This window comes from Macaca mulatta, chromosome 2, assembly GCF_049350105.2.
Source record: "Macaca mulatta isolate MMU2019108-1 chromosome 2, T2T-MMU8v2.0, whole genome shotgun sequence".
Lineage (NCBI taxonomy): Eukaryota > Metazoa > Chordata > Mammalia > Primates > Cercopithecidae > Macaca > Macaca mulatta.
This window is the reverse complement of record NC_133407.1, coordinates 23,025,178-23,051,947: the sequence shown is the minus strand read 5'-3', so window position 1 is coordinate 23,051,947 and position 26,770 is coordinate 23,025,178. Positions and strand designations below refer to the sequence as shown.

The 26,770-nt window shown below is 41.6% G+C and overlaps 1 protein-coding gene across 3 annotated transcripts in view; it reads left to right on the top strand.

Moving 5' to 3' along the window:
• The window catches only part of RARB (retinoic acid receptor beta), a 772,903-nt gene that overhangs the window by 598,985 nt on the left and 147,148 nt on the right, over positions 1 to 26,770 (top strand). The window contains exon 1 of one of the 3 annotated variants that reach the window (XM_028843632.2): positions 4,058 to 4,326. The exons of 1 other annotated variant lie outside the window; for it this stretch is intronic. Coding sequence is in view for 1 of the 2 variants with exons in the window: in XM_015132297.3 (XP_014987783.1) it covers positions 4,527 to 4,683 (157 nt within the window). In the remaining variant the exon portion in view is untranslated. Of the gene's footprint in view, positions 1 to 4,057; positions 4,684 to 26,770 lie in introns of those variants that run through there. One more of the 3 variants, XM_015132297.3, reaches the window with a different exon arrangement.

The following is a 26,770-nucleotide window of genomic DNA, read 5'->3' as shown; positions in this document are numbered from 1 at the left end:
GTGCAAGTTCATCTGGAAAGCGCATTGGGGTCTTTTGGTATAAGATCCACAAATATCAGCAGTCCTGTTATGTGAGCAGGTGTTCATACTGAAGGGCCAGAAGCAAAGTTTCCATGTGTTATTACTGTTAGAACTTCCCCCACTCCCCTCCAACACAAAAGCAGCTCTGCCTGCTAGTATGGAAGCCCTGGGAACAGCCTCATACTTGCCTCGTGCTGGCGACATCTCTGCCTTGGCTTTCCTGCTGGAACACACATGTCACTCAGTACTAGCTATTTATTCTTCTGGCAGAGCTGTGGCAAGAGGGGATTAACAGGGAGAAAATTTAAAAAACAAACAAAAAGCCAAAACAACACGAAAGAGGTGGACATGTCTTTAAAACAATCAGTGTCCGCCTCCCCCAGCCCTGTGCTTGTGTCTGCCTGCCCTTTGCATGCCTGCGCCTGTGGTGGGGGGGATATGTCTGCGCCTCTGAAAATCTTCTTATTTAGACATCACAAGGTATTAGCCCAATTTTGAACACGGCCGGCTGCAATACTGGTGCACAGACACGACTGCTCTTTCTTCAGAAAACTCTCCAGTTCAAACATGTTTGCAGAGCGTGATTCATGGTGTTTCTTTCTGGATTGTCCAGTGGGTAATTGCTGTACGAAAACCAGAGAAACAGATGTAGACCCTGAACCCTGGCTATAAATTTTTGTTTTATGATTATGGGTTTCAAATGTGCTGTGTCACACTGACAAATATACAGTTACTCTGAAACAAAATGGATTTTGCTCTCAAACTTTTGCTTTTGGTTTTTACTTTTTGTTTGCTTGTTGGTTGGAAATACATTTATTAGATCATTGATCAAACACAAAGAAAATAGAGATGACACATCAGAATGTTATTTTATGCCATAACAAGAAGATATTTGGGAAAGTTTCTTCCAACCCTGTGACTGATGTTTAAAATGGGTGTCAGTAGTTTACATTTCATTATGGACAAATCGGTCTATTTTTCACTTTCTACCCTACTCATTAATCTTTATAGTACATGGATATGTATTTAAAGAATTGTGGCTTATTTATGTATCTTTCCTTCATTTTACTTAAAATGAAGAATTAGGAGGCAGAATCAAGTTTTCAAGAAGTGTAAGCATTTACTGATGAAGAAATAATTAGCATGTGGCTAAATCATGGGTCTGTTTTATAAATTAATACTTGGATTAAGTAATAGCTCCAATTATTGCTATCAGCATAATTAATTCATGATGAGGAATGATTAATTGACTAGCGAATACTGTCGCATTATAAGAAACCCATACTATTCCATTCACTGGGATTTAAATACTGATTATTCATTTCAAGGCCCAAGTTCATTTCTCAGTTGAGAACTTTAAGGTAATTACACATTTTACATTTTCTTACACAAAGAAAGAAAACATCGAGTCACCCAACCTTTACCACACACATGGAGGGACACACTAATGTTGTTATTTTTGTGCAATGATACAGTATAGAGGTAAGAAATTTGGAAGCAGTGCTCTCCCTCGATGAGGCTGATTCCGTAGCTTAAGAAATCAGAATGAACAGAATTTTGAGGACATCCCTCCCCATCTTCACTTCCCTGGGACCAGTGCATCTCTACTCTTTGAAAAGATGTTAAGCAAGAATGTGCAGCAGCCTCCCCTGGATAACAGATCCTTGTATACACATACCTGTCAGTGATGCCATGTTTCCCATCTCTCACTTAAGTTTCTCCTGCTGTACTTTCAATATAGCTGCTTCCTCTACTCTTGTCTAACAACTTTCATCCCCCTCCATTATCTGGTCTAAATGAGCTCAGTTTCCAAGGAACTCTAAGGACCTTAAATAAGCATTTGGAGTCATAAGCCTCATGGACCAAGTAGAAATTGGCACATAATGTAGTGCTTTGTGTATCTTTACAACTACCTTAATGACAGTGTGTTAAAATGTTTTGTAAATTCCTCTGTGTTCCCTTGCTTAAAATGTGTGTTTTCTTTGTAGTTAAAGGGTTTCTTATAATAAGTCTCTGTTACAAAATGATGGCCATATAAAAGAGAGAAGAGAGGGGAAAAAAATAACACACACAGATTCAGCAAAAATCTCACCCCTTTATTGCCCTGAACTTTTCAATAGCAAGAACTGAGCTTGCTGGGCTGAAAATTGTTTTAATGTACCTTCATAAAAGGATCTTTGACTTGGTAAGTGTGTGCGATGCATACTTTTCATGTTACACCACAAGTGCCACTTAGCAACTCCGCTAGACAGGGCAGTGTTTCAGCATGGGGTGGGGTGCCCCCTGACAGGCTTTTAAAAGGCCTGGATGCCAATGCACATTCCAACACTATCCACAAAAAGGAGACTGGAGCAGTGCTCTTGCCTGCGTTGGGCAAGGAGACTGTCCCTCCCTGCCTACCCTCTTGCCTGCCCTGTTTTGTGGGAGAACTATAAGTAAATACTAGAGAGGCAGTGGAGAAGACAGGGTGTTTAAATTCCTCCCCAGAGTTTCCTTTCTTTGATGTATGTTGCATCCTTTAAGCAAGTTGTGCAAAATGGCTGCAGGGTAGATTGGCTCTCCCTTTTAAAGCTCTCCATCCGGCTGGGTTTATTTGTAAATATCGCATCTATCCTTCTCAGTGTTTTAAGACTGGCTGGAAAGACTCTTCTTCCTGTAGGTTGGGTCAGTGTCAGAGATCTAAAAAATCATTTTCCCTTAAAATTACTGTATTTTAATAAAAGGATTGGGCAGGGGCTGGTACGAGAGAAAACTGGTCCTTCAAAATATAAAACTGTCATACTTAAACGAGCTTACAAAATATGTGTTTAATTATGTGGTGGGATGTGGGTAGGTGTATGATGAGAGAGAGGCAACCAACCAACATGGCGTTTTGGGGTGCAAGGATATGGGAACAGGCAAGTAATTTTCACGTTGGACTTTGATCCTAGGGAGCTGGGTTCTAGTCACAGCTCTGAGCCGTGTGACCTTGGGTGGGTCCCATCTCCCCCGGCTATTGTTTCCCCAGTTGAACAATATGAGGATGAGTCACAGCTAACATTTGTTCCATGATATTTACCCAGCACCATACAAGTGTTATTTCTGTCCTCCCAGTTACCACCAAGGTGGGTAGTATTATATGCCCATTTTATAGAGGAGGAAACTGAAGCCCGAAGAAGTTAAATACTTGTCCCAGAACACACAGCTGGTAAGTGGCAGACCTGGAATTGGAATCTAGTTCAGTTTGATTCCCCAGTCCATGCTCTTGACCACTATATTGTTTCTTCAAGTCCAGATCTAAAATCTCATTTTCTGTGTGACTTGTGTGTTTGGGGCAGGGGTAACTAATTCTTGACTACTCCATATGCTGCATAGAACCTGGAAAGGATTTCTCAAAGTAAATGAATCCCGAAAGCTGGATTGCAGAGCAAACGAATGCAGTCACTTCAGCCAGGGGCTTGCAAGAGGGAGAAAGAGAGAAAGACTGTGGAATGGAAAGTTTCCCAACTCAAGCCTTTCCCAAGGGGTAGCCATTCTCTGTTCTACAGTTTAGGGCTTGCATGTGCTTTTTTCTGGAGTGGAAAAATACATAAGTTATAAGGAATTTAACAGACAGAAAGGCGCACAGAGGAATTTAAAGGGTAGGCTGGGGGGCGAGGCGGTGGGCGGGAGGCGAACGGGAGCGGGTGGGGGGGGGGGCGGGGGGGAAACACTGTTTTCCAAGCTAAGCCGCCGCAAATAAAAAGGCGTAAAGGGAGAGAAGTTGGTGCTCAACGTGAGCCAGGAGCAGCGTCCCGGCTCCTCCCCTGCTCGTTTTAAAAGCACTTCTTGTATTGTTTTTAAGGTGAGAAATAGGAAAGAAAGTGCCGGCTTGTGCGCTCGCTGCCTGCCTCGCTGGCTGTCTGCTTTTGCAGGGCTGCTGGGAGTTTTTAAGCTCTGTGAGAATCCTGGGAGTTGGTGATGTCAGACTAGTTGGGTCATTTGAAGGTTAGCAGCCCGGGTAGGGTTCACCGAAAGTTCACTCGCATATATTAGGCAATTCAATCTTTCATTCTGTGTGACAGAAGTAGTAGGAAGTGAGCTGTTCAGAGGCAGGAGGGTCTATTCTTTGCCAAAGGGGGGACCAGAATTCCCCCATGCGAGCTGTTTGAGGACTGGGATGCCGAGAACGCGAGCGATCGGAGCAGGGTTTGTCTGGGCACCGTCGGGGTAGGATCCGGAACGCATTCGGAAGGCTTTTTGCAAGCATTTACTTGGAAGGAGAACTTGGGATCTTTCTGAGAACCCCCCGCCCCGGCTGGATTGGCCGAGCAAGCCTGGAAAATGGTAAATGATCATTTGGATCAATTACAGGCTTTTAGCTGGCTTGTCTGTCATAATTCATGATTCGGGGCTGGGAAAAAGACCAACAGCCTACGTGCCAAAAAAGGGGCAGAGTTTGATGGAGTTGGGTGGACTTTTCTATGCCATTTGCCTCCACACCTAGAGGATAAGCACTTTTGCAGACATTCAGTGCAGGGGAGATCATGTTTGACTGTATGGATGTTCTGTCAGTGAGTCCTGGGCAAATCCTGGATTTCTACACTGCGAGTCCGTCTTCCTGCATGCTCCAGGAGAAAGCTCTCAAAGCATGCTTCAGTGGATTGACCCAAACCGAATGGCAGCATCGGCACACTGCTCAATGTAGGTTTATTTTTTTCCCTTCTTCTACCAAGAAAAAAAAAAATTGTCTCTCTTGCATGCAATAAAGACATTGGAAATAAACTGCATTGGTAGCAAGACAAAGGATTTAATGATTTAATGCTGAAGGGGTGTGATATGCTGGCATGCATATTGATTCCCTTTGCTGAAAATTTCCTGTTAGATGTTTTCTTCCCAAATAACCCCTCCCGCCCCCATGCTCCTCTCCTTACCAACCTTATAGTCTGTTGAAAACAATTTTGAAAATATGCATAAAAGTGTGGGGGGTGGGGAGTAGAGGGTGACCACAAGACTTTAAAACATTCTTCAAGTAGGGCAATTTGACCCATTTTGCAGTTTTTACTAAAATGTGTGCAGAGTGGAATTTAACTTTACTGTTCTTTGGATTAGCTACTAGTTGTATAGGTTCCTCCACCCCTTGTGTATTCCAACAGTCCAAAGTAATTAAAATATGACATTTTCCTTGAAAGGAATTTAGTTTAATTAAGGTGGCTGCTGCTCCCGAAGTTCATAAACCACCAGTTCAAGCTGCCGCTTCCAATGTTTTCCTTGCTAAGGAAAGGCAATATTTCTTAGCATTGACCCTGCTGCCACCTTTCCAAGTCACTTTGTTGGTCTAAGAAGTTGCTGTTTTGCTAGAAAACTACTGGCAATGAACACCCCTTGGGCTGAGCCATCCATTATTTTCATATCTTGCAATTCAGCCTGGAACATGGACATCAGTTAAAGGAAAGGAAATATAAGTGGGATAGCCCAATTTAAAAAAAAAATATTGACTATTTTGTTATCTGATGCTGACACAGTGCCGAGGTACGCATCTGGTCAACAGTAGCCTGGCTGCAGGCTTGAGAAATGACCAGGAGTCCCAGAAAATCCCACCTTCGGGTGGCTGTAGTGGGAGCCTGCAGGATGCTGTACCGCCCTGACAGTGATTTAGATAAATGGCTCAGCTATCTATCAAAATGTTTTTAGTACTTTATTTGACAATTCATTGGAGCATTAGCCTGAAAATGACATTTTAAATCTTTGTTTTCAAAGAGGTCAAAGTTTAACTGGAAGAAATTGAGTTTTCCTAATAACATGGTGGCTTATCTAAAGAGAGAAGAAAAAGGAGAGAGGGGACAATGACAGGATTTAAATTGCCCTCTCTGAAACTTTTTCTTAAGAATAGAGACTTGCTTCTTGGGCCAGGAAATCAACAGGTTTGTAGCTGAAAAATCAATAACCATTTGATGCCAACAGCCTGGCTGTCTGACTTAACATTTTGTAGAGCCATAAGCAGGGCAAAAAGAATATCGTTTTCAGTAGGCGCCTTAATCTTCAGCTGCTCCCCAAATGCCTTTTCTTTTTTGGTGCCTATTTTATTTCTGGAGAACTCAAAGAAACTTGAGTTACAAAATAATTTTCTAATCCAAGAAGAGACCTTTCAGACCTGTCCTCTTTGTGGCAATTAAAACAGTATGAACATTTTCTGTTGGAATTCCAGGGAACTGGGGCTCTCTGAAACTTTTTCTTGTTAGAGAAAGTTGTAACGAAACATATTTTTTAACAGAAGGAAAAAAAAATGCTCAGGATCCTCGCCAAAAGTTATTAGACCTAATAGAGTTTTTACATGTAGACATTCTTCCTTTTGTAATTAACCCTCCAAACATGCCTATTAAGTTGTAAGAGTAGGGGGAAAAGCTTTGTTTGTTCTTGGACAAGTTAAACAAGGGATTTGCTTTATCTAGGGAGAGCGAGCGGTGAATGTGTCATTCGCCTAAAACTAGCCGATAAGCAAGAAGTGTTGATAACAGCAAAGTTTAGCTAATCAAAGAAACTTGCATTAGACAAAGTAAATAAAGGCATTTGACAAAGGGATTTCAGAAATTCCAGTGTCTTATTTTTGTAAGCAGGGCAATTAGTTCTTATTGTGGTCAGTTTCACAAGAGTTTGAATCCCATACCCCAACTTTAGGTTAAATGAATAAAATGTAAATATTGCTTGTGCCATTGCAGAGTTGCTTTACCCTCCATAAACCACTTTATGATAGTCAGTTGTTAGCGATTAAGGTTTTGTTTTTTTGTCTTTAGCATAAATAAAACTAAAACTTTTTTTTTTTTTTTAAGATTCTAACAAATGTCTGTGCCACGCAGTGTTTGGTTCAGGGTGGTATAGCTAGTTAGAACTTTTGAAATAAAAGCATATTAGGGCTACATTTGTGTAAGTAAGAACATAACCACAACCTTTTCCATTTTACTTAATGGCTATTTTGACGAGAAGCAGATCTGTTTTTGCTTTTAACACAGAGGAAACAGTGGGCAAAGAAGAAAAAGTACTAAATTCCAACCAAAACTGTTTTCTGCTTTGAGATTTTTTTTTATGGTGTGTGTGTGTATGCATAGTAAATAAAGTAAGACCTTTGAACATGGAGCACACCGCCAGAAGCTCACTTTGAAAGGTGTTAAAATATTCCCTTTATTTGCTTTTTAATTTTAAAGGCAGAAAAATGATATGCCAGCCAGCTGCCATTTGTAGTAGTGTCTGTGAATTGCTTGTTATAAGCATTCAAAGTCAGGATTAGGGGACTACTAAGGGAATGTGGTCTAAATATTACGATTGACGACTGCCCCTGGAAGGTATAGGAGTCACTGAATTTCTGTTCAGATGCCTCCAGGATTATCTTGGTTTTAGGCGGCTCCAGATGTTTTCAACATTAATTGCTCAGTGGGCATAGGATAAATCTTAATATTTTGTGGTCTAAATATAGTTACTTCGGTGAAATAACGAGTGTGACAACTTCTTGCCTTTTTCCCTGTCTTTTCTCCCTACTCAACATGTCAAAAGCAAAAATTTAAAAAAAAACTTTCTTTTTGAAATAAGATTTTGCCCATTAATGAGAAGAAATTATTTTTAAAACAAACAGTAGTGATGTTTGATTAGGGAATGAGAAAAGACCTCTTTTCAAAGCCCTGGGACCCAAATTTTAACTATTAAACAGTATCTAAATCCTCTCCTAGTGAGATATAAATTGGGGTCAAAGTGGCAAAATCAAAGATACCCTCTGAAAGAAAGACTAAATAAAGACTGACAGCCACCGTATGAATTGAATGGGGTTTTGAATAAATATTTCAGTGAAAAGGCCCAATTGTTTTTCTAAAGTAGGACATAATTTTCTGCTTCTCGGACACATGACAGTGGTAACTAATGCCATCAGAAAGAAGAGAAAAAGAGGGACTTTTCCCTAAATCACAAAGAGAGTGCAGGCAGGGTTGTTTGAAAACAAGTGAAAGATTCAAAGTTTTCCTCCCTTGTAGAAAAAAAGAAATCACATTGTGAATATTCAGATAAATTGGTACATTTGACAAGGGAGTGAGTATTGATGTGCAACTTAGAAAAGAAAAAGCATACATTTAAATTTTATTGCCAGAAAAGGATGGATCAAAAAACCAAACAGTAGGAAAGGTAGACATCTGCTTGCCTAAACTTAAGCTATGGAATTGATTTGGAAGCTCTAGTTAGAATTTGATTTCCCAGCCAATAATGTAAAGCCCTTACATTGAATCAGGTCTTTTTTCCTTAATAGATAAATGACCAGAATGGCTATTTCTGATAGGCTAGCTGGCCTGAATCAGAAGTTTCCTTCTCATTTCTAGAAGCCTAGCGCTGATATGTACAACCCGAGGGTATTGTGCACTTTTGTCTAAAGCGTAAGAATAAAAGAAAGTTCTTCTGGATATCAGATGCTTATAATTTACCTTCAACATATGTTAAGCCTTGAGGTGGCTGAAAAGGAAAGAGAACCTGTTTTCTCCTTTATACATTCCACAAATATCATTAAACTCTATCTGAGAAGGGAAATACATGATAAATAACAAAGATTATAAATTCTGCTCTCAAGGAATTTATAATTTTTTAAATCAATAATTTAGAAAAAGCTGCGAATTTTAAGTTACTCTTTGGGCAGAAGATTGCGATGTAAAAACCAAGATGCGAAATACAAAACTCTTTTCAAGTCACACAGGACTTGAACAATAAATGCAGTGTTCATTTTAAAACATCTTAGAATCTTCTATACAGTTTGAGTTATGTGTAAGTGCCATAAATTTATCCTTAAATGACATTTTTATACTTTAAATGTTCTAATATAAATTCAGTTAACTATCAATTAAATAGATTATTTCAGAAATGGGAGTTTTTGATGAAGGTTAATCAGAAAAATCTTGGCTGAAAACCTTTCCAAAGATATTAATGTAGATAGAATCTTGCCTTTCAAATTACAGGGTAGTTATGACAATCATATATCTCTGATTTTCTAGAATAACCCACTTTCAAATGTCCTGCACGGTTCCCACATAAATCATTGAAATATGCCAGATATTTAATATTACAACATCTCCTAGGCTGCCCGTTGAACCCAGGAGTGGCACAGAAAGTCTTTGTTTGGATTCTATAGTCAATATAAGTAGAGCTCTCACAGCTTAATTTTTACATTATGTCTGAAGATCGCCTTGTGTTTCTGAGTCATTCTTATGAACATGAATTGCTTTCGTAGCAAACTATAGATCTGTGAATAGAAGGCATTCCTTGCAAAATGGACTGGGCTGTGGTTCTCACTCTAGCACCTGTGTGTGCGTGGACAGGGTGGGGAGGAGGGAGTAGAATTAAATTGTTATGAAGAAATCTGTATCAGCCCTTACCAGCTTCCTCTTAAAAAGTTGGAGCTGGGGTGATGGAGGGAGAAAAGTAGAGTTAACTCAGGTTTCAGATTTATCAGTATCCTGCTTGTAAGTGGCTTGGCCTAAGTACCTCTTGTTAAATAGGAGATGAGATAACCTGCCCCATCTGTAAGATCTAATAACACAACCTTATCAGTCAATATGTTGCCCTGAATTCTCCTCTTTTCATTCCCAGCTTCCTTACCCCATCATTAAAAAGCATGATCTCTGTCCCATCCCACTCCCCAAACCCCTTTAAATGAATGAAAAATAAAGTTGCAAAAGTTATCTCTACCTAGGAAGCAGAAGAGCCTAAGTCTACTGGCATTTTGTCTTGAGCTTTCAGAGCTTCTTAGATGGGAATTCAAACAGGCAGTGGAACTGCTGACTTGCTTTTTCTCTGGCCTTGCAAGGTGGGGGAGCTACAAGGGGGCCATTTAGTACGATAAGACTCTCTGCCCCCTGCGCGATAAGGCGAGGATAACAGGAACTGATGTCAGCAAGGCGACTCAACCTGGCCAAGCATTTCCTCTAGTCAGGGCTCAGGGATTCCAGGAGTCTCTGGGCCTCCCCCAGCAGCTGAAGAACTGAACCAGCTCAGGGGAGGGAGAAAGAAGAAAACTGATTTTTACAGGGGTGATAGTGGGTGATGAGGTCCCGGATTTCCAAAAGCAGATTTCTTTGGAGAGAACAAAGAAAAACTAGGGGGAATAAAGTAGTTTAATAAAAGTGGATTCTGAGATTATAATTGTAATTTCACATTGTCATAGAATAGGTATTTGTTTGCCAGCTGTCAACAATTTACTGCTGATGTCTCATTAGACAGGCTATCCAGCAATCACCAGATATGATCCACTCACAAACCTCGCCAACTCTCCATATAGAACAAAATGTGAGGGGATTCACGTTGTCAGAGTTAATCCTTGGTACTCTTAATGTTTTTGCTTTTTTTTTTGAGAGGGAGTCTTGCGCTGTCTCCCAGGCTGGAGTGCAGTGGTGCGATCTTGGCTCACTGCAACCTCCGCCTCCCGGATTCAAGTGATTCTTTTGCCTCAGCCTCCCAAGTAGCTGGGAGTACAGGCGTGTGCCACCACACCTGGCTAATTTTTGTATTTTTAGTAGAGATGGGGTTTCACCATGTTGTCCAGGATGGTCTCGATTTCCTGACCTCGTGAGCTGCCCACCTCGGCCTCCCAAAATGCTGGGATTACAGGCATGAGCCACCGCGCCCGCCCTTCTGTTTACTTTTGAAAGTACAAAGTTCCCACCCCCATCTGCATCAGATGACAACATTGCTAAAGCCATTTCATTTGCTACCAGCCCTGAAACCACTTAGCAGTTTTCCTCACCTTTTTCCTTCTTCCCTTTCTCTTAAACCCAGATTTATTTTTATTTTACTTTATTCTATTCTTTGCCTTCCAAAGTATCTGATTTGAGGTTTGGAGGAGGAGAAATTCAAACAGAAGGATTTTATTTCTTAAAATTCGCAGATTCTCCTCAGTCCACTGACGTCTTAAAGATTGCTTCTTATTTTTTAAGTATTAGTGTTTGACAAAGAATCACTGTCTATTTTGACCCATATTCAGTGGAATGTTTGTTATGTTATTGATAAATTACTGTTCATCATAGAATAAAATTTTGTCAAGTCAAAAAAATAGCTAAATTCAAAATACTGTGAAGGTAAAAGAACAAATAAGATGAGTGCATCAGTTAACTAGGGAGAGAAGATTTGGATCACATCCCAATTTTTTTCCCATTTCCTGAGCAAATGAAGACCTCATGTAATAAATTTGTCTTCTCAAAAATATTAAAGCTTTCAACGGCTACAGTACTTTTGTCATGTCATCAAAGTCCATAATTATAAAAAGGCCAATGATCTGAAGGCCATTTCAGCTTCAAAAGACTTTTTAGGGTCTGGTCTATTGGAAAGCTTGGGGGGTTTAATTAACTAAAATGGAAATGGAGGCAGCGAAATTCAGTTCCTGATGTTTTAATTTAGCTCAGTACTGCCATGTGTTATTGAAGAGAATTCTTAAAGGCAAACATAATTATTTCATTATGGTCCTCAGAATGCTTTCATTGGCTTTAATGACAAGAAGCTGTGTAAAAAGGCATACATTTTAATTAGTCCTTTTTATATTTACATCAGATAAATAACAAATAATTGATGAAAAACAAGTCTTTGGAATGGATGATTTCACATAGTGCGCTGGTTACAGTTTAATGATGAAACATTTCTCTGTTGCTTTGCATTTTAATTATATATACATTATATTACAGTAGTGGTGCCATGGAGCTACTAAAATACCGTTGTTGCCATTTTATTACAAAAAAAATCACGATTAATGCCTACAAATTGAAAGCTGAAAAAGGTAGCTAGACACACATCTCCAAGGAAGTAAATTACCGGTTCCATTAATTTTACTACATTTGTTAGAACTCATTTTGATCACTTTTATCTTTTACGCTTCATCTTTTTGGATTAAGATCGTCAGGGGTTTCATATGCCTTTTTATGGCCACATCTTCTCCTGAACACCTTTCTTTCGCTCTTGCTTCCTGTTTTGAGGATTTGCATGAAAGTGCCTTGCCAAATGTGCATTGGAAATTCAGAGAGCTTTTTCCCCATTCTATCGGCCTGCTTTACCTTTGATTTTATATGAAAACCCATTTCACATGATTCATCCGTTTTGGTGTACAGAACACTAATTGTTATTATTGATTTTAAATTCCGTGACCATTACAAGTAACCCAGATGACTGGCAGATAAAGGGTAATAATCCATGGAGTTCTGGAACTGTTTCATGTTTGTCTGGAGTACTTTATGTGATCAATATTAACTGCCCCATTGAAACTAACTGCTGTATCAAATAACAGTCAATCAAATGAATGTGCTTGGAGATTATTTATTGAAAGCTTTAATTGTTCACTGGGGCCCTGCTTATCAGAGGAAACAATAAGAACTAGAGGTAGGATGAACAGGTTTGGATTTGCAGGGAAAGTTGGGGGATGCAGATGATCAAGGCATCTCTCTACTTCTTGGGCAAGAGTTTCCAGAAACCCATGCTGGGCTTATAGTTCGGGCAGAAGCTGAAGTTGCAGATACTCTTCCAGAGCTTATGCTATCACCTGTACCTCAAGGCCTTTCTAGAGAAGGGGGTATAATATTTTTGCACTCAGCAGAGGCTGTGAAAAGTTCTCCCTTTCCAAGAGTTTTACTGCTGCTTCTCCCTAGTCCTCTCAGAATTACCCTTCCACACATCTCTCCACCTCTGCTTCCCATCATGGCCTGATTGATGGTCCAAGATAATGCAAGTAGCCTGCCTTGACACGGGATTGGTTTCTACAGCTATGAAATGGGAATAATAGTGTCTGCATTGCAGGATTTGTAGAAGGATTAGAGATCATGTAAATTAAGATTCTATTCTTGTCTTGAAAACATATGGAAGTCACCAGGTAGGCCTTCTGCCCTGATTTTGGCATGACACCTGTGGCTTACGTGCCTTTGCTAATAGTAAACTTTTTTTTTTTTTTTTTTTTTTTTTTTGATCATATCTAAAGTAGGTATCTCTTTTCTTTGGTGAAATGATTCCTCGGTCTATAGCTCATAACCTAGGTGGCAGTCCTTTCTGTTTGTCAGGTAGCACTGTGGCCTGATTCAGGGGCATCCATTTACCAGATCCCCAGATTTCTTGCAAATAATTGACTTTTACAAGTGAGCATTGTTACCTTCAAAGTTGTCACAATACACTTAGCCCAAAGATGCTGTCGTGGCACTGTACATTTTTATTGCTCATTGATGGATTAGCTCTTGCAATGTGCCATTCAACAAATGGCTCTTGGGTGTCTGCCATGTGCCAGGCTCCTTGATGTGATCTGTGGGGGACACCAAGATGAATCAGACACTGTCCCTTCTCCCTCTGAACTCATGATATAATGGGAAGAACTTGTGTACACAAGTCATTGTCACATAACCCCCTTAAACCCAGAAATCTCCTCATGTCTTTGAACCTGAGATTGATAATGGAAAGAACTAAGAACTGCCAGGAACCACAGCTGGTTTATATGGTGGGTGATCAAGTGGATTATACATTTTTGTCACAGTGGAGCGGGCGTGAAGTTTTTCTGTGTGTAGGCCTCATAGATCATCTCTAAAAGTAGTTCACAAAGAGGAGTTCTAAACCTATCTTAAACAGTGGAATAAATGCACACCTTCCAAACTAGCTCCTTGAAGATTTGCTTATGGATGTTTCTGGAGCTTGTTAAGTATTCGTGTTCTTTGGGGATGGGTTTGATTCTATTGGATTTTTAAAAATCACTTATTTCTCTATGATTTCTGTGACTGATTGCTGTGTAACAAACCATCCCAAAACTTCCGGGTCTAACAATTTATTATTATTCTGTGGATGGGCTGAGCTCTGCTGGGCAGACCCTCTGCTCTGCGTGCTGTCAGCTGGGGCTGAATCATCCAGGGCTAAATTGGGCTGGAAATCCAAAAAGGCTTGCTCTCATGGCTGGCGGTGGGTGTTGGTTGTCGGCGAGAGCTCTGCGGGATCTGCGTGTGACTTGTGCATGTCACAGCATGGCAGCAGTATTCTGAGAGACAGCATTTCCAGAGTGAGCCTTCCAGGAAGGAGGTGGCAGAGGCTCCCAGTCCTCTTAAAGGCTAGACCCAGAGAGTGGTATTCAGTCACTTTCACTCTGTTCTACTGGTGAAGCAGACGCAGGGCCAGCCCAGTTTCAATAACTACCTTTCAGTTTGGGAGAGGGAGGCAAAGAATGCCCACCATAACCATCGTAGCATATATGCGCTGTAACAAGAAAGAAGGTATTGTCTTCTGAAAATGATTAAATTGAAGAACAGTTGTGGGGCTTTTAGTTTTTTGGCGGGTTCAATATTTAATGAAATGCTACTCTAATGACAACATACTCATTTTCAGTTAATCCTCACAACCCTATAAGTGAGATATCTTCATTTTACAGATGAAGAAATGGAGGCTCAGGGAAGGTGAACAACATGGATTGCAAGGGACAGAGTGTGGTTTCAAGTCCCATGAAGGGCTTTTCTCTTGCCTCCATGTGCTGTTACTCACTTGGGGGCCCTCGGCTTCAGGAGTTTGTCATCCTATCAGCTGGGTGAAGAATTCCTGAAAAATGTTTTATGCCCTGATAATCCCAAGAATAAAACACCACCAAGTGTTTTGGTTTAGGGGAGAGGTAGGAAAAAGAGAGGTAAAGTACTGTAACTCACATAGCTTCCTCTGATTACATTATTTTCTCTACTATAAACTAGTCTTTTACATTGTGGAGGAAACTCTGCCCAAACTATGAGGCTATTTTACTCTTTTGCCCTTTTGTTTTTACATCCTGTTTGCTGTTGAAGTCTACGCTGGCCTAGTCACTGCTGTAGCTCAGGGGGTTCAGAGCAGGATTAGTCTGGTATTTACTGAAGAGTCACAAGAAGATGAGAGATGGGAAACGGGGCTTTTCATGTTGCTCTAGTTTACTGGTAACCCTCATCTAAAGATGGGTGCTAAGTGTTTGTGCTAGAGAGTGTCTCTTCATTAAATGGAGCTATTTTGTCTTCCATTACCAAAGTAAAAAAATAAAAGACAAAGAGGAAGAAATAAAACTTTCTGATAATAAAGTCGAATTAATGTTTTTTTATTTGCTACATAATTTAAGTATCACATGTAGAGGATCCCAAACTTAAGTTAACCATTACCATTTAGTGAAACTTACATGAATCATAGTGGATCTCATTGGCCTCTCAGATAATGCTCTTATTTCAGTGACTTCTAATATGTCTTATTTTTTATTTTTTTGAGACAGAGTCTCGCTCTGTTGCTCAGGCTGGAATGCAGTGGTATGATCTCAGCTCACTGCAGCCTCAACCTGCTGGGCTGAAGCGATCCTCCCGCCTCAGCCTCTCATGTAGCTGAGACTACAGGTGTGTGTCATCACACCTGGCTAGTTTTTTGGAGAGACAGGTTTTACCATGTTGCACAGGCTGGTCTTAAACTCCTGGGCTCAAGCAATCTGCTTGCCTTGGCATCTCAAAGTGCTGGAATTACAGGTGTGAGTCACTGTGCCCTGCTCAGATATGTCTTAAATGAAATGTATTCTGTATTTTGAATTTTTATATACCATGTTCTACCTGTTTTGTTTGAAATCTAATTGTTGCTGAATTATATATTTTGAGGAAATAGAGACGGGGGGACAAATTGAAGTGACTTGCTAGAAGTCATGTAGTGCATTCTAAGTGGAAGCAGATCTACATCTGTAAGATGCTAACAGTGATGCAGTGAAATACAGCATGGTACCCTGCAGTGTGATACAGTGAAGTTGGGTGGACTTTCTTTGTGCACTGCCCTTGCTGTGGAAGCTTGCGCTCAGGTTGCCTCCGTTTTGTTTTTTTCTTTTTTAATCTTTAAAATGAATCCATAATATCTACCTTGAAAGCTTAAGATCAGTCTTAAAGCCTTAAATAAGAGAGTGTATTTGACACATGATGCTCAGTAAATAGATTGTTTTCATATATAAACACAGTTGTCAATAAGAAACTTGCTTTAGGCTCGCATGGCGGCTCATACCTGAAATTCTAGCACTTTAGGGGGCCGAGGCAGGCAGATCACTTGAGCCTAGGCACTTGAGACCAGCCTAGGCAACATGGCAAAACCCTGTCTCTACAAAAAGAATTATCTGGCCATGGTGGCACACACCTGTAGTCCTAGCTACTTGGGAGGCTGGGGTGGGAGGATAATCTGAGCCTCAGAATGTTGAGGCTGCAGTGAGCCGGGATTGCACCACTGCACTCCGGCTTAGGCAACAGAGTGAGATCCTGTCTAAAAAAAAAAAAAAAGAAAGAAAGAAATTTATTAAAAAAAAGTTCAGGCCAGGCATGGTGGCTCACACCTGTAATCCCAGCATTTTGGGAGGCCAAGGCAGGTGGATCACAACAAACATCAGGAGTTCCAGACCAGACTGGCCAATATGGTGAAACCCTGTCTCTACTAAAAATACAAAAATTAGCTGGGCATGGTGGTGCCTGCGCCTGTAGTCCCAGCTGCTCAGGAGGCTGAGGCAGGAGAATTGCTTGAACCCGGGACACGGAGGTTGCAGTGAGCCGAGGTTTGCACCACTGCACTCCAGCATGGGCGACAGAGTGAAACACCGTCTCAAAAAAAAAAAAAAAAAAAAAAAAAATCCAAATGCCAGCATTGTCCAGAAAAATTCAACAGATTTATTTGTAATTATTATAAAATTGAACTCCTGAACCTTGTTCACTGAAACATTTTGATTTGCATTAATGCTTTACATCCCCACATTTATATTAAAAATTCACACACAAATGAAAATGGAAAAACTGCCAATAGCTAATTTCTGTCCCCTATTTTTCCACTTGCAAGTCAATATACTTTTGACTGCATTGGGAAAAACAAAAACAAAAAACTAATATTCAGAACTACCAATAACAGGAAGAAGAGAATTTTTGTTTTTTGGGGGGTTTTTTTGTTTGTTTTTTTGAGAATGAAATGTTTCCCATCATAGGGGACTCCTAAGCGCATTCTCTACGTATACAGCGTGCTGATGTCTTTTGACGCAATTGTTACACGTTTGATGTGGATAACACACAGATTGGTGCCTAGGCCAACCAGATAGGCCTCACTTGGCTCCTGCAAAGCACCAGTAGCTGTGCTCTGGAAGCTCAGATCAGTTTTAAAGTCCTGAGCAATTTCTCGCACCAAGATACTGGAAGGGAAGTTTGCAAATCATTATGTTCAGTGGATTTCCGTAAGGCCTAATTTCACTGAGTCCTCCAGTCCCAGGCCTGTAACAATGAGGTTTCTCCACCCCTCCAGTAGATGGCGCACTCTCGAGAATGGCTTTTGTGGCCAGTTTCTTCCCGGGTGCTTTTTCCACGGATGGATTTTTGAGTAGTGTGCTTTGTAGGAACCATGGTATGGACACCTCCTTACTTTCCCCCTTCTCCTTCGCCCAGAGCTCGGCAAGCTAGAGGTGGCGCTGGCGTCAGAGAGCCTCAATTGGAAACCCAATTCCCCAATATTTTACTATGAATTTTTTTTTAATGCAGAAAAGTTACAACAGCTTTACTGCAAACACCTGGGTACCTACTACCATAGCTACCATTAAAATTACCAGGTTTCTTTTCGGTGTTCCCACCCTTTTCCCCTTTTGCATGTGTTTGTTTTGTTTTGTTTTTGCATTGTTGACTGGGTCTCCTTACTAAACTGAGAAGCCTTTGAGGTCAGGTATTGTGCTTTTTACCTCTGCTTTCCCAGTGCTAATATAGTACTTGGTCTATGATCCTCAGTAAACTATGGTTGAACCCACATGTATGTTCTAATAAGCAACCCTTTAATATACTCAATATCAGTGCCCTTCAACAGAACTTCCTACTTTGAAGTTTCCGATGATGGAAAGGATCTATAATTCTACATTGTCTGATATCGTAATCGCTAGCCATTTATGGCTGTTGGCATTTGAAATGCAGTTAATACACCTGAGGAAGTGACTTTTTAATTTTATTTTTATTTATTTATTTTTGAGACAGAGTCTCGCGCTGTTGCCTAGGCTGGAGTGCAGTGGCCCTATCTTGGCTCACTGCAAGCTCCGCCTCCCAGGTTCAAGCGATTCTCCTGCTTCAGCCTCCTGAGTAGCTGGGATTACAGGTGCGTGCAACCACGCCCAGCTAATTTTTATATTTTTAGTAGAGACGGGGTTTCACGATGTTGGTCAGGCTGGTCTCAAATTCATGACCTCATGATCCACCCACCTTGATCTCCCGTAGTGCTGGGATTACAGGCGGGAACCGCCAATTTTATTTTATTTTAATTAATTTAACTTTCAATAGCCACACATGGCTAGTGGCTACTGTATTACACAATTCACTTCTGCATACTTCAGCTATTATTATTCTTTCCATATTTGTTCATTCTCTTTGTTTATTTCCTTTTTCCCTTCAGCCTTTATTCTTCTCTCCTATGGCTATTAGCAAGCTCTAATTATCCCTTTATGTAGCGGGTAAATAGACTGCAGGAAAATATAAACAGAATGCTGTAGGGTGGTGATTTCAGTCATTGTTTAACTCCTTTTCCTTCTGGGTGGAACTATTTTTCCTGGGGCCTGGCAAATATTTAGCACTTGTTTTGCTAACATTTAGTTTACACGGCTAAACCAAGATTTTTGCAGAATCTCAGTGGGCGGGAATTACATTCCCTGTAGCAATCAAATCATGGTGACATACGATGTCTATTCCTGTGCTCCACACCTGCTTAGTTTTGAGATGGGCAGAGTATCTTCCAACGTTTTCAAGCTATCAACTCAGCTTGAACATTTCAACAAACTTCAGGGAGGCAGAGAGGAACTGGCCATATTCTATGGAAGCCTCAGTTTGCCTTCTAGGAAATACCATGAGCTCTCCCCCGGTGCCTTCTCCTGCTCACACTCGTCCCCTGCTCATAACCCAGAGCACGGCACACAGTAGGTACTCAGGAGTATGCTGAGTGTAGTTCAGTGAAAATGAACTTGAGAACATCTCAAGTGAGCTAATATTTTTTGGTTATTCAAAACACCTAAAGTAAACTTGATGGGGGCTGTCAAAAACGTGGGAGGTTCAGTTTGGCTGGGATGGCAAGGTAAGTAAGCCCTTGTAAGTGCATTTACTGGCAAACTGGCCTGGAAACATGAGAATGGAATATTTCCCTAGGCTTCTGGCACTTACTTTGGTGTCACAGAAATAGATTTTCTGATGGTACTTCCTGTTAACCAGGACATTATTGCTCCCTCTTATCCCCCCCCCCCTTTTTTTTTGGTCTATCCCTAGAAATGGTGTGAAGAAAGTAAATAAAAATAAAGCTAAAGCATGCCTGTAATCTCAGCTGCTCGGGAGGCTGAGGCAGGAGAATCGCTTAAAATCTGGGAGGTGGAGGTTGCAGTGAGCCGAGATCGCGCCATTGCATTCTAGCCTGGGCGACAGAGAGAAAGTCCGTCTAAAAAAAAAATATATATATATGTATGCTAAGGGACCAGGTGCAGTGGCTCATGCGTGTAATCCCAGCACTTTGGGAGGCTGAGGTGGGCAGATCAGGTGAGCTCAGGAGTTCGAGACCAGCCTGCCCAACATGGTGAAACCCTGTCTCTACTAAAATACAAAAATTAGCTGGGCGTGTGGTGGGTGCCTGTAATCCCAGCTACTCGGGAGGCTGAGGTGGGAGAATCACTTGAACCCAGGAGGTGGAGGTTGCAGTGAGCCGAGATAGCACCACTGCACTCCAGCCTAGACAACAGAGCAAGACTCTGTCTCAAAAAGTAATAATAATAATAAAATAAATAAATAGCTAAAACAGCTATCAAGAGAAACTTTTGAACCACGGTTTGCTTCCGTACCCCTTTGATTTAAAATTGTGATTGATTTTTATTAAAGTAAAACAATCACTATCATAATTAATATTTAGTAAGTGCTTATTATGTGTCAGGTGCTTAATATGAACCATGTCATCTAGTCCTCAGAGCAGCCTGAAGAGAAAGGCACTGTTAGCCCCACTTTACAAATGCAGATTCCCAGGCACGGAGAGGTTCAAATACCTACCTTGAATCTCCTGAGTAGGAGAAAGCAAGTCCAAAGTTCCCAAGTCGAGTTTGTATAATGTAGGGTTCCTTTTCTTTGCCAACTATATAAATTTCTATTTTCTTTGCAGGAAAGAGGGATGGGGAAGATTAGAAGCCTCAGAATCCACAGAATAATAAAATGGTTTCCAAGTGAAAGCTGGAAATAATACATTTTTAACAAAATGGGCAGTTCTTCTAATTGCTGAGCCCCTACTGTTCAATTCCTTTTTATGTCCTAATTCATTAAATTATGTACACATACAGCCTTATTATTTACAGATGTATACACTTTTAAGTGGCTCATATGAAACAGATGTTTCATGAAAGGTAACAGAGAACAAGTGATCTAAACCTTCCTTTAGTGGGTATCAAGTGAGTATTATGGCCTATTACCTGCAGGTCTTTTGCTATTATTTTGAATTGCAGTGTCCAGTATGGGGAGGAAGATTCAATTTATCTCCTGGAGGAACAAGTAAAAATACAACAGCCCTATAAGCAAACATCTGCATCACAAAATAAAAGAGGGTGTGTGCAGGTGATAGGCAGGTGGTTTTCACATTTGGGCTCCTGTGGATTTATGAGTGAGTTTTACAAGCAATTTGAGAAAAAAAAGACCCATTGCATTACAGGAGGTGAGGTGTATTGAGCAGACCATCTTTAGAGACCAGTGTTAACCATATCAACTAGCTGGAGAAATGAATGAACACCTCTTTTCTTTTTTCTTTTTTTTTTGGAAACAGAATCTTGCTCTGTGGCCCAGGCTGGAGTGCAGTGGCGCAATCTTGGCTCAATGCAAACTCCGCCTCCCGTGTTCAAGTGGTTCTCCTGTCTTAGCCTCCTGAGTAGCTGGGATTACAGGCACATGCCATCACACCTGGCTAATTTTTTGTATTTTAGTAGAGACAGGATTTCACCATGTTGCCCAGGCTGGTCTTGAACTCCTGAGCTCAGGCAATCTGCCCGCCTCGGCCTCCCAAAGTGCTAGGATTACAGGCATGAGCCACCATACCCGGCCGAGTACCTCTTTTTCAAAACAAGATTAACATGGCCTAATTAAAATAAGCATGACCAGTTCACGACGTTGCCATAAACTGGGTGGCATATGTCAGTAGACAGTTATTTCAGTACTTCAGAATATCAAAGAGCAGTCCGGACGCATGACTCACACCTGTAATCCCAACACTTAGGGAGGCCGAGACAGGTGGATCACTTGAGGTCAGGAGTTCGAGACCAGCCTGGCCAACATGGTGAAACCCTGTCTCTACTAAAAATACAAAAAATTAACCTGGCGTGGTGGGGGCATGCCTGTAGTCCCAGCTACTCAAGAGGCTGAGGCAGGAAAATTGCTTGAGCCCCGGAGGCACGGGGTTGCAGTGAGCCGAGGTCGCGCTACTGCACTCCAGCCTGGGCGACAGAGTGAGACTCCTTCTCAAAAAAATAATAAGGAATATCAGAGAGCAATAATAATTGCCCCTCAAAGTCCACAGTGAGATTTATTATTTATAAATTGTCAGGAGTTCTCTAAACAACAACAAAAAAAAGTGGAGCAAAAAGATGGCTGGAATTGTGTCATTTTGGATGTTGAAAGCTGGGAACAGTTACAACTGAAATATAAAATGGGACATGAAATATTAAGTGACATACCGGGTTTATTGCATATATGACCATGAGAGTGCATTTCATTTTGTCTTATGGAGCTCTAAAAAAATCCATGTAATGGATTAAAGGTATTAAAACTCCCATATTCTCCCTGGCTCTACGCCAGGGAACAAAGCATGATAAATAATCCCAATAGACAGAATATGTGGGAAGGAATTTTAAAATGTATTTATGGTGGACATATTGACCTCCCTAACTAATAAAAATGTATACATGAGGTTTTGAAGAAAATGCGTAGCCCTTACAACACACAGTAGTGTTCGTATCTTTAAAATATTGCCCACGTCTCTGTGACATATGGCTGTCATCCTCTGTCTTTACCCTGGAAGTGAGGAAACACATGAATTTTATAGTAACATGTGCAGTCACTGTTAGGAGGAATAGTTTTGATTTCCTTTATCTTAAAGCCGGGGTGAAAACTACACCAAATCTGGATTTTGTAAATAAAGCTTTCTTGGAATGTGCCACACCTATACATTTACATTTTGTCTGTGACTGCCTTCCCCCATGGTGGCAGAGTTGAGTGACTGTGACAGAGACCAGACAGCCCACAAAGCCTAAAGTATTTCCTATCTGACCATTTATAAAATTTGCAGACCCTGCCTTAAAACATAAAAAATGAATAGGACTGTGAGGAATAGAAATGTGTACTTGGTTTCTCATTTATACTAATCTTCTATGTGGATTCAGGGGGCGAACTTACTTTGAATTCATTTCCTAACTGTGTGACCTTGGCCAAGTCATTTAACCTCTCTAAGCTTCAGTTTCCTCATGTGAATAATGGAGATCAAAAAAAGAAGAAGAAAACTGATCATGTTAATGATCCTTGCTCTTCACACTTTTGTCAAGAGGGAGCAAATGGGGTAATGTGTGTGAAAACACCCCTCAAGTTGTCCCCCGCCATATAAAGTGTGCTGTTGGCAGATTCTACTGAACTGGCTGAAAGTATTTATTTCACATCACATGTAAGGATTTGTATGCATATTTCATTTTTTTTCATTCTTTTTTTTTTTTAACCAACACTAATTGAACTTTTGCTATGTACTGGACACTTCTTCAGCCCTGAGCATTTAAAGGCAAGGCCACCAAAATCTTTGTGTGTGCTAGTAACACATCCACTCATGACAGCCTCTGACCCCCATCAGATCCTTTTTCTAGCTGGGGCCGTGTTTGGTCTGTGGCATTTCTCAGTTATCTGTTTGCGTGGGCAGGGGACAGTGTAGTCTAACTTCTTTATAACCCAGCATGTATCAAGGGGTCTGGTCCCTGGCAGGTGCTCAATAAATATTTGTCAGCAGCTGGATGTTGCTGACTGATAATCACTGCCTTCTACTCCCCCACCCACCTTAGTCCATGCAATGGTTTGGGACTTTGGGTTTTGAACAGCAATTGAAGGCTCTCGAATGAGAGATCGCTGTGGTAAAGAGGGGTTTAAAGAAGTCATTTCTGAGGGGGCTAGGCAGCCTGGATCGAGGATCGGCCAGGAACACCTACTAGGAGTGAGAACACTTCAGATTAATGCCTGTGGGCCTGGGAAGGAAAGGACAGTTGAGACAGGGAAAACTGACATGACTTGCTTTCCTCACATTAGCTTGTAGAGAATTTCTTAGGTACATCAGAAGGTAAAATTATTTTGAGAGGGAAAATGGAAGTGAAGGTCACCAAGTCAAGTCAGGGGAAAGAAGGGAAGGTGAATAGCATTGAGATTCATCAACATAAGCATGATACAATAATGGTAATAACTGCTTGTGTAACACTTATGTGGCAGGCATTGTGCAAAGTATTTTATAATGATGTTATTTAATGCTCGCAATGATTCAATGAAGAATAGACATTTTATACAAGCAGAAATTGAGACTCAGAGAGGTTAAGTAACTTTCCAAAAGTCACACAGCCAGTAAGTAGGAGAGTTAGGATTTGAATCCAGGAAGGCCGACTCCCGAGTTCATACTTCCAACCACATGCCTCAGACAACTTATCTTATAGACAAGGTGGACAAGTTTCGGGAATATACAAAAAAGACCTGAACCTTGGGGGACTGCTCTCAGTTGGAAGGTTGGTGAAAATGTCTTTGAATTATTTTTTCAAAATTTTCTTAACATTTTTAAAAAAGAAATAATGCTAAAGTACTTTGAAACTCTTAGCTTTCTCATATCTAGGAATCACTGTCTGAAAGAAAAAAATAATCAACAAGGCAGCATTCCTGTAATTTGAACAGTTCTATATAGAAACTTGATAATCTTTTCTGTTTGTGTTTTGAGACAGAGTTTCACTCTTGTTGCCCAGGCTGGAGTGCAATGGCATGATCTCAGCTCACCGCAATTTCCGCCTCCCGGGTTCAAGCAATCGTCTTGCCTCAGCCTCCCAAGTGGCTGGGATTACAGGCATGCACCACCACACCCAACTAATTTTGTATTTTTAGTAGAGATGGGGTTTCTCCATGTTGGTCAGGCTGGTCTCAAACTCCCAACCTCAGGTGATCCGCCCGTCTTGGCGTCCCAAAGTGCTGAGATTAGGGGCTTGAGCCACCGCGCCTGGGCCAGAATCTTTTCAAATGAAATATCAAGTGCATGCTTTGAACTGATGCATTATGCTCAGCTCCAGCAGTAATATAATTTTCATATTAGCCAACTAGAGGGTACACTAAGGATGTTCACTGTCTACTTCTCTCACCTCCCCCGCCAACCCCCAGACATCTTGGGAAGACAGTCATTCAGCCCCTCTTTTGGGGCATGCTAATTCTTTTTTTTTTTTTTTTTTTTTTTGTGAGACGGAGTCTTGCTCTGTCGCCCAGGCTGGAGTGCAGTAGCGCAATCTCGGCTCACTGCAAGCTCCGCCTCCCGGGTTCACGCCATTTTCCTGCCTCAGCCTCCCGAGTCGCTGGGACTACAGGGGGCCGCCACCGCGCCCGGTTAATTTTTTGTATATTTTAGTAGAGATGGGGTTTTACCGTGTTAGCCAGGATGGTCTCTATCTCCTGACTCGTGATCTGCCCACCTCGGCCTCCCAAAGTGCTGGCTTACTGCGCCCAGCCTATGGGGCATGCTAATTCTGTAGACAGTGACAGAAAAGCTATTGCACAGCCAATTGTGGATATTGGGTTCATTCATGTGCCAAATAAATTTTGGTTAAGGAAATATATGTGGCCTTCAGGTGAGGGAAGGAGAACCTGCATAGGGGCTGGGGGCTCAGAGTCCCCTCCTCCTCTGCCTCCCCGAAGAGCCCTGAAGCTGGTGGTTGTGCAGACTCCCTTTGGCCTGAGTGACTGCTCCTGACGGTGTTCAGCCACACGCCGTTGGACTGCCGCCAGAGGCCTTTGGAATCTTGGTCTTAGCTGCTGCCATTCTCCCTGCTGAGGGCCGGGTTCTCAGCAGGGAAGATGCAGAAGGGGTTAGTGGGTGTGTTTGTGGTGCCTTCTAATTCCTGCGTTTGCTTCTGGGGGACTTTCCTACTTTATTGCTCTGACTGGAAAGAAAAAACGGCATTATTTCTGTCTCCTTAACTTCTTTCTTTTGAGTTTTCCAGTTTTACTTTTGTTCTTTATGCTGGGATAACAGTGTGTCTGTCTGTCTGACTTAGACATACCCTGCATACTGTAAAACTCCCTGCCAGGGACAGCTGCTTGTGACACGAGTCCTGCACGGTCCTAAGAGGGGATGTCATACTCTTCTCTCAGCATGGGGGTCAGACCCAGTCCCTTGAACTTAAGACCATTTAAGTTCAAGTCCACGCTCTTTATTTACCAGCTGTATGGCCTTGAACAAGTTACCTAACCACACTATACCTCTGGTTTCCTCTTGCCTGTCAAAAAGAAATACTAAGACTAAAAATATCTCTCTCTCTCTCTCTCTCTCTCTCTCTCTCTCTCTCTCTCTCTCTCTCTCTCTCTTTTTTTAGACGGAGTCCTGCTCTGTTGCCCAGGCTGGAGTGCAATGGTGCGATCTCATCTCACTGCAACCTCCACCTCCTGGTCTCAAGCAATTCTCCTGCCCCAGCCTCCCGAGCAACTGGGATTATAGGCGCATACCACCACAAATTTGTTTTGTGTGTGTATTTTTAGTAGAGATGGGGTTTCAACATGTTGGCCAGGCTGGTCTCAAACTTCTGTCCTCAAGTGATCCACCCGCCAAAACCTCCCAAGTGCTGAGATTACAGGCATGAGCCACCGTGCCTGGTCAAGACTTACTCTCTTATTGGGTCACTCTGAGGATTAGATGAATTAGTAGATTAAAAATGCTTAGAATAGAGTGAAGGGGCATGACTAGCCTACAGTGCATGCTCCATGAGTGTTAGCGATTACTGTTGTTGAAATGTTTGACTAAACTCTAGAGATGGTTCTGTTGTTTTCTGTGGTGACCATATTAGTCGCATTATTGATACGGACTTAGTCCCCTTTTCCCCAGATAGTCTAATAATAAAGCATTAGCTATTCTTTGTATATGTTTTTACACTTTTTGTAGTTTACGAAGTGTAAACCCTGCAATGTAGTAAGCGTGATTGTCATCTCGATTTTTCAGATGAGAAAACTGAGGATCAGGAAGGACAAGTGACTGCTAGTAAGAGGCAGCATTAGGAACTGAGCTCATACCGTCTGCACTGTAGCACTCTGCAGTTGCCATTTCTCCAGAGCTGTGGTATTTTCTTTGCTGTTCCCACTCTTTGGTCACAGAGTCTCCCCACCAGTAGTATCCTTAGCCTAGATCAGGGTTTATTCAACCTCAGCACTATCTATAATTGGGGCCAGATAAATCTTCATTGTGGAGAAGGGGCCTGCCCTGGGCATTGTGAGATGTTTTGTAGCGTCCCTGGCCTCTACCTATAGATGCCAGGAGCAGCCCCCAGTTGTGACAGCCAGAAATGTCTCCCGATGTTGCAGAATGTCCCGTGAAAGACAAAATGGTGCTGGCTAAAAACCCCTGCCCGGCTGGGCACGGTGGCTCACGCCTGTAATCCCAGCACTTTGGGAGGCCAAGACAGGCAGATCACCTGAGGTCAGGAGTTTGAGACCAGCCTGGCTAACATTGTGAAACCCAGTTTCCACTAAAAATACAAAAAATTAACTGGGCGTGGTGACGCGCATCT